This window comes from Pteropus vampyrus, unplaced genomic scaffold, assembly GCF_000151845.1.
Source record: "Pteropus vampyrus isolate Shadow unplaced genomic scaffold, Pvam_2.0 Scaffold77, whole genome shotgun sequence".
NCBI classification, from domain to species: domain Eukaryota; kingdom Metazoa; phylum Chordata; class Mammalia; order Chiroptera; family Pteropodidae; genus Pteropus; species Pteropus vampyrus.
The window spans coordinates 6,616,269-6,624,231 of record NW_011888858.1 but is presented as its reverse complement, the minus strand read 5'-3'; the positions used below and the strand labels follow the sequence as shown (position 1 = coordinate 6,624,231).

Sequence of the window (7,963 nt, the reverse complement as noted above, 5' to 3'; positions counted from 1 at the left end):
ATCAGTGAGATAGCTCACTATAACAAGCTCTCAGTTTTTCCTGGCCTCTCTGCCAGAACTTGAGCTTCCTCCTGGGTCTTGCTTACAGTGGGGGCAACCTTTGTTTTGAGTCACCTGATCTTTCAACTGCTCCAGAGCCCAGCACCTCCACCTACAGCATCTGTGTCCTGGGGGCAGATTCTTAAGATATAGAAACTGACTGCTGTTAGTTCGATTTTCCACCTAACTCCAATTAGCTGTGGACACTATGGGCAAGGTCACTTAGCCTAAATATGCACTCTGTTGGGGCCCTAAGCTGTCCAAATACCCCAGCCATGGCCACCTAAGTGAAGAGGGGGCATTAATGATAGAAAGGTCCAGACCTTTTTCTCTTCAGTAAGGAATATTTGAGTTCTAGGGGAAAAGGAATTGACGGCTGTAAGCTGTAAGGCGCCAGCCCTAGTCCTAAGAAGGTTAGCTCATATATTACAGAATTCAAAGTTTCAATTAAAAGACAACTCATGTTTCTTATAAATATATAACTTTATATATTATATATATTTACAATATATACAACATACAAATGTTTTGTAATGTAATACTCATGGCAGTCTTGAAAACATATTTTCAAAACCAAAGATGGGTACTTATCCAAAGTGGGTTCATGGTTCCTCCAGAATCCATATTCTAGACAATGCCCCAGGCCTAGATTTCTGTAGATGTCAGAAGGAAAACAAGGGTTACAGGAACATGGCTCTAATACCCTTCCCCTCCCCCAATACCCTGGTCTTCCAATGGTACCAGCTAACATGGACCCATGTGCACCCCTCAAATGGGCAAACCCTGGGGCCAAGGCATGGTACCTATGTGGGCACTCAAGCCCTGTGGAATGGATTAAAGTGAGCGCTTTTAATCGCAACTCTAAGGCAGTATTTCCATAATATGGAAGATTCAGTTATGGAGCTAAGGATGTTTTAATAGCAGATGCTTCAGGTGCTTCCAGTTCGTAAGTAAAACAGTCGAGGCATCCGAGTGCTAAGTAAATTAAAAGTTAGCCACAAAGTGCCATTTCTTCCTTGTGCTTTGGAATCTGGAAGCCACCGATCACAATACTTCTTATCTTCCAAAAGTTTCTTCACATTCGACTAGTTCATCTATTTTGCGCAGCAAATCTTCAAAGGAAGGCCTTCCCTCTGGTTTCTACAATCAAAAATCAAAGAGAAGCTGTGAATTCCAGAGTCCATTCCAAAAATGATTTCTCAAACTCAGATAACATAGCACACTAGAGCAAGGCACTCACTGCTTTGAGTCTGGAACATGTGGTGTTTTCAAATGGATCTGATCTATCCTGCATGTACTGCCACCAGACTAAGCTTTCTACTGTAGTGCTTTGCATCTCCATTCGAGAACTTGACAGAGCTCCTTACTGTCTGCAAAATTAAGTCCTGCTACTTTGCAGTGCCCTTTATAACCTGCCCATCACCCACTCCTTACCTATCTAATTTCATTTCCCAGAAAAACCCTCACATAGGCTCTCTGCTCAATGGGACCCATCTCCACCCTTGTGTATACACCTCCCATTCATTACCGCCTCCTTGCCTTTGCTTACACTGACACCACTCTCTACCCCTAGCACTACTTCCTGCCCAAAAGCCTCTGCTCATCGCAGTTATTGCTCTTGGGAGACTTATAGCAAGTGACCAAGAGTATGGGCTTTGGAGTCAGACAGGACTCTGGCTCTCTGTAGCAAAGTGGCCTTGAGCAAGCATCAACTTCATGAGGTTTGGTATTCTCATCCACAGAGTGATCACAGTAAAAGCAACTGCACATCAAAGGGTTATTTTGAGAACTAAATCTAAAGCATTTAGTACAGTGCCAAGCACTCTATACATTTGTGCTAATATTATTATTATCTTTAATAATAACTATTATTATTGTTATTGTTATCTTTCAAGTCATTTTGCTGTTTAACCTCTTCTATGAAGTGACATTTCAATACATGGGAAAGGAAAATTTCCAAAAAGTGTGAGTAAAAAGACCCGAGAAAGAGATTTGAAGAAAGAAACCCGCCCTGGTGAAGGAGTAATATGTCCCCAATACGCGAAGCCCCTGAAAGAAGAGCCACTGCCCCAAGCTTATTCCCTGGGTGTCTAACTCAGGCAACTATGGCAGGATTCCCACCTGGTAGTGGGACAGCAGCCTGAATTTATTATCTTAATTATTAGCGTTTTCCACTTCTTCACATTCTTCTTCCTGTTATTCAGAACTGAGTTAGAGGGTTGGCTTCCTACCTAGAATTTGAAATCATGTAAAACATGCACCAACTCACGAGGCTATAAAGACTACACATTATTAATCTAAAAGCCTAGATCCATAAATGTTTTAGAGATTAAAAAAAAAGAACAAAAAAATTTCTATACCTCTTGCCAACATCTCAGCATCACCTCATATATATATTTGGATGCCAACTTTGGCCGGTAGAGTCGGTGGCCTCGAGTAACCATGGTTACTACTTCATAGTTGGTGTTTTTCTCAAAGGGCATTCTGCCTTCAGTGAACACCTCCCACATTAAAACACCTGGAAAAGGGTAAGAGTTACCAAATGACCCACTTCCTCTTCAGAGCAGAGTGGAGCAAAAATGGACCATGTGTCTTACCAAATGACCAGACATCTGATTTGCTGCTAAAGCGGCTGTAATTAAACACCTCAGGTGGACACCACTTCACAGGAAATTTAGCACCAGAAGAACTTGTGTACTGATCATCTAGAACATACCTAGAGTAAGACACACCATAAGTTTACACCTCCGAGTTACAATCTGCATTTTGTTCATGTTCTTTAATTTTTTTCCCCTTAGAATCAAAAACACGGTTGACTGAGGTCCAACAAGCATCCGGTTGAAGCTAAATGTTTGCGTTGGTGGCCACGCTGGTGATTTCCATCTCAGTTCTAGATGGACACGTTGTAACATTAGTATCTATACTTTCACTTTTCTGTTTGTTTTTCCTTTTATATAAGGCAACAGAGGCAGAATACAATAAAATAGTTTGCAAACTTTTTGGCAGCAATTCTTTAAACAAAGTCTTACCCAAAGGCCCCACGTGTAAAACATCTAAAGCAAAGCTGCTCTAAAGGAAGTGGTGCAAAGCGTTTGGAGACACACGTGCTTTTAGCCCCTATAGTTCCACAGAGCACAATTTAAAACTACGGCAAATTTAAAAAGCCAGATAACGAACATGTTTGATTTTGCAGGCCACTCAGTCTCTGTCACAACCACTCAACTCTGCCTCTGTGGTGTGAAAGCAGACAGAGACAATACAAAAGTGAACGAGCGAGGCTGGGTGCCAGTTACAATTTATTTATTGACGGTAGTATTTAAATTTCAGATCATTTTTACCGGTCATATTTATAATTTTTTTTCAATCGTTTCAAAGTGTGAAAACCATTGTTGGATCACAGACTGTACAAAAAGAGGGGATGAGTCAGACTTGGCTCAGGAACCACAGTTTGCTGACCCCCGCTATCACACTGCTCCGTGTTTACCCCTCTTTGCATGTCTCAGGTCCTATGTGTCACCCTGTCTCTTGAATATAAGCTGCGTGTGGGCAGGGACTCGTATGTCTTACTCTGTACTATGGTTCAGTCTAACACTGTGCCTGGAACATAGTAGGCACCTAATTTCTTACAGATGGGTGTACGGATAAATGAATAGATCGAGGGGAAAAAAGGAAAGGCAAACTAAATACTTTTTAAAGTTTTTTTCTAACACCCTATTAAAATTACAAAAATTAAGCAAATAAAAACCCTATAGGTGTGGATATTCTAAGAACTTTACCCCTGAACAGACTGCTGTGAAAAGATTGTATAAATCTAATCTATTCCAAGGAGAAAAGAAAGTAGTGTATTTAATATGCTATACTACCACCTAGTGGTAAGAATTATTAACAATAATTAACAGTGTATACTTGTTTATTTTAATGAACAGCTAGCTAACAAGATTGCCTTTCTGCTTCATCAGTGCAGATTATCCTCACGCTTATTCACTCTACAAGCTAATGTGAATGTCACATAAACCCGTGTAATAAAGCATAAAGCAATCATAATTCCTCAACAATTTGTTTACCTGAAAAAAAGCCAAAGCTAACAGTAAAATGGATACATTCAGCAAAGATGTCTTTTGAAACAGAAATAATCTAATTTATTTTATTACCTTACATTGAAAACATCAATGAGCAGAAAAAGAAATGAGCTCCTCTATTAAAAAAATGATGGGTACTACTAATATTTTGCTGATGAAACAAAAGATGTGGTTTCAAAACAGCTCTTAAATAGAAGAAGAAGAAGCTGACATAGTCGATCTGCAAAAGGATTGGTCACAGTCTCATATTTATTTATCCCAAAATTAATAGAAAATGTGTACACAGACTTACCTGGCCATTCCAAAATCAGATACTTTCACAACTCCTGCCTCATTTACTAGACAATTTCTGGCAGCCTAGAAATAACATTACAGTAACATATTAGTGACAAAGTTCCACAATAAAAGTAGAAAAATGTAAATTCGGTTTATATCAAAATTAGTTTAGCCCAGTTGACGTCTGCAGAGGGTGAAAATGTCTCTTCAAAATCTGTTTGTACACCTCTAGAAATGTGCCCGACGTACAGTTGACCCTTGAACAGCACAACCTTGAACTACATGGGTCCACTTACATGTGAATTTTTTTCAACAAATATATACAGTACTGCAAATGTATTTTATCTTCCTTATGATTTTTTTAAATAACTATTTCTCAATTACAGTTGGCATACAATATTATATACTTTCAGGTGTACAACATAGTGATTATACATTTATATAACTTACGAAGTGGTCTCCCCGATAAATCTAGTACCCATCTGACACCATACATAGTTATTACAATATTATTGACTATATTCCTTATGCTGTACTTTACATCCCCATGACTATTTTGTAGCTACGAATTTGCACTTCTAAATCCCTTCCTCTTTTTCACTCATCCCCCCAAACCCTCTCCCATCAAAATGTTCTCTATGTCTATGTTTGTTTCTGTTTTGTTTATTTTGTTTTGCATATTTCATATGTAAGTAAAACCATATAATATTTGTCTTTCTCTGTCTGATTTACTCCACTTAGCACAATACCCTCTAGGTCCATCCATGTTGTTGCAGGTGGCAAGATTTCATTCTTTTTATGGCTAAGTGATATCCCATTGTATACAAGTACCACATCTTCTTTATCCATTCATCTACTGATGGACACCCAGGTTGCCTTCACATCCTGGCTATTGTAAATAATGCTGTAATGAACCTATGGATGCACGGATGCACATGTCCCTTCAAAGTAGTGTTTGAGCTTCTTTGAATAAATACCCAGAAGTGGGATCACTGGGCTCTTCTTTATCTTGTTTTAGCCTTTGTTTTAAAGTCAGTCTATTTTGTCTGGTATAGTATTGCTACCCCAGATTTTTTTTTTTTCATTTCCATTTTCATGAAATATTTTTTTCCTTCCCTTTATTTTCAGCCTGCGTGTGTCTTTTCATCTGAAATGAGTCTCTTATAGGCAGCGTATATAAAGGGTCTTGTTTTCTTATCCATTCAGCCATCTTATAGCTTTTCATTGGAGCATTTATCCATTTACATTTAAAGTAATTATTGATAGATATGTATGTGGTTATTGCCATTTTATTACTCACTTTTTTTATTCCTCCTCCCCCTCCCCCTCTTCTTCTTCCTTCTTTTTCTACTTTTTCTTCAAGAAGTCCCCTTAACATTTCTTGTAATACTGGTTTGGTGGTGATGAAATCCTTTCGCTTTTTCTTGTCTCTTCTTTTGTCCTTCGATTCTAGATGACAGTTTTGCTGGGTAGAGTAATCTTGTTCATAGGTCCTTGCTTTTCATCACTCTGAAGATTTTGTGCCAATTCTAAGTTTCTGGCATTGTAAGTTTCTGCTGAGAAATCAGCTGACAGTCATATGGGAGCTCCTTGTAGGTAACTAATTGCTTTTCTCTTGCTGCTTTTAAGATTCTTTTTTTGTTTTAAGCCTTTGGCACTTTATTTATGATGTGTCTTGGTGTGGGCCTCTTTGGGTTCATCTTGTTTGAAACTCTGTGCTTCCTGAGATTGTATGTCAATCTCCTTTGCCAGGTTAGGGAAGTTTTCCACCATCATTTCTTCAACCAGGCTCTTGATTCCTTGCTCTCTCTCTTCTCCTTCTGTTACCTTTATGATGCAAACATTGATACACTTGACGTTGTGCCAGAGGTCTCTTAAACTAGCCTCATTTTTTTAAATTCTTTTTTCTTTTTGCTGTTCTGATGGGGTGTTTTTCTGCTACCATATCTTCTAAATCGCTGATTCAATCTTCTGTTTCATCCAACCTATTGTTGATTCCTCCTAAAGTATTCTTCATTTCAGTTACTATATCCTTCATTTCTGACTGGTTCTTTTTTATGTTTTCTATCTCCATTTTTATGCTTTCCATCTCTTTGTTAAAGTTCTCACTGAGTTCATCTACTCTTCCCCTAAGGTCATTGAGCATCCTTATAACTAGTGTTTTGAACTCTACATTTGGTAGATAGCTTGACTCCATTCTTTGAGTTCTTTTTCTGGAGCTTTGTTCTCCTCTTTCATTTGGGACATGTTTCTTTGTCTCCCCATTTTGGCTGCCTTCTTGTGTTTGTTTCTAGGTATTAGGTAGGGCTGCTCTGTCTCCTGGTCTTAGTAGAGAGGCCTTATGTAGTTAGTGTCCTGTGGGACTTCCTTATGATTGTCTTAATAACATTTTCTTTTCTCTGGCTTACTTTATTGTAAAAATATAGTATATAATACAATAACATATGAAATATGTGTTAATAAACTAGATATGTTATCATTAAGGTTTCTAGTCAATAGTAGGCTATTAGTAGTTAAGTTTTTGGGGAGTCAAAGTTATACACAGATTTTCAACTGTGTGTGGGGTTGAGCCCCTAACCCTTGGGTTGTTCAAGGGTCAACTGTATACACAAGAGTAAATACAGGCTCTTTCGTCCTCACTACAGAATGGGAAAAAATATTTTCAAATCAAGTATCTGATAAAGGGTTAATATATAAAATATGTAAGGAACTCAAACAACTTAACAGCAAAAATAAATAAATAAATTCTATTTCAACTTGAAATTTGCTAAGATAATTAATCTAAGTGCTCTTACCACACACACAAAAGAGACAACTATGTAAGAAAATGTGATCTTCAAATATGTGGAAACTAAACAACACACTTCTCAACAACAAATGGGTCAAAGAACTCAAAAGTGAAATAAAAAATTATCTTGAAACAAATGAAAATGAAAATATAAAATATCAAATTTTGTGGAATAAAGCAAAAGCAGTTCTGAAAGGAAAGTTTAGTGTAGTAAGCACATATATTAATCAATAAGAAAGATCTAAAACAAACTACCTAAGTTTACACTTCAATGAACTAGAATATGAGGAACAAATTATGCCCAAAGTTACCAGAAGGAAGGAAATAATAAAAATCAGAGCGGAAATAAATGAAATGGAGAAACAACAGAAAGGACCAACAAAATTAAAAGCTGGTTCTTTGAAAAGATAAAGAAAATTGACAAACCTTTAGCTGACTAAGGAAAAAAAGAAGACTCAAATAAAATTAGAAATAAAACAGGAGACATTACAACTGATACTACAGAAATACAGAAAATTATAAGAGACTGCTATGAACAATTATATGCCAACAAATTACATAACCTAGAATAAATGGGTACATTTCTAAAAACACATAACCTACTAAAAGTGAATCAGAAAGAAATGTGAACAGGCCAACAATGAATCAAGAGATTGAGTAAATAAAAACTCCAAACACAGAAAACCCTAGGACAGATGGTTTCACTGGCGAATTCTACCAAACATTTAAAGAAGAATTAATTCCAATACTCTTCAAACTTTTCCAAAATATTGAGGAAAAG

At 37.3% G+C, this 7,963-nt stretch overlaps 1 protein-coding gene across 4 annotated transcripts in view; it reads right to left on the bottom strand.

Moving 5' to 3' along the window:
• Nucleotides 1-503: 503 nt before the first annotated feature.
• Nucleotides 504-7,963, bottom strand: part of TEC (tec protein tyrosine kinase) — a 137,836-nt gene continuing 130,376 nt past the window's right edge. For 3 of the 4 annotated variants that reach the window (XM_011362667.2, XM_023532125.1, XM_023532123.1), the window contains 4 exons: nucleotides 4,411-4,475; nucleotides 2,637-2,755; nucleotides 2,400-2,557; nucleotides 504-1,179 (listed from right to left, as the gene is read on the bottom strand). In XM_011362667.2, the coding sequence (XP_011360969.1) occupies nucleotides 1,096-1,179; nucleotides 2,400-2,557; nucleotides 2,637-2,755; nucleotides 4,411-4,475 (426 nt within the window). In that variant the 3' untranslated portion in view covers nucleotides 504-1,095. Of the gene's footprint in view, nucleotides 1,180-2,160; nucleotides 2,233-2,399; nucleotides 2,558-2,636; nucleotides 2,756-4,410; nucleotides 4,476-7,963 lie in introns of those variants that run through there. The other variant, XM_023532124.1, reaches the window with a different exon arrangement.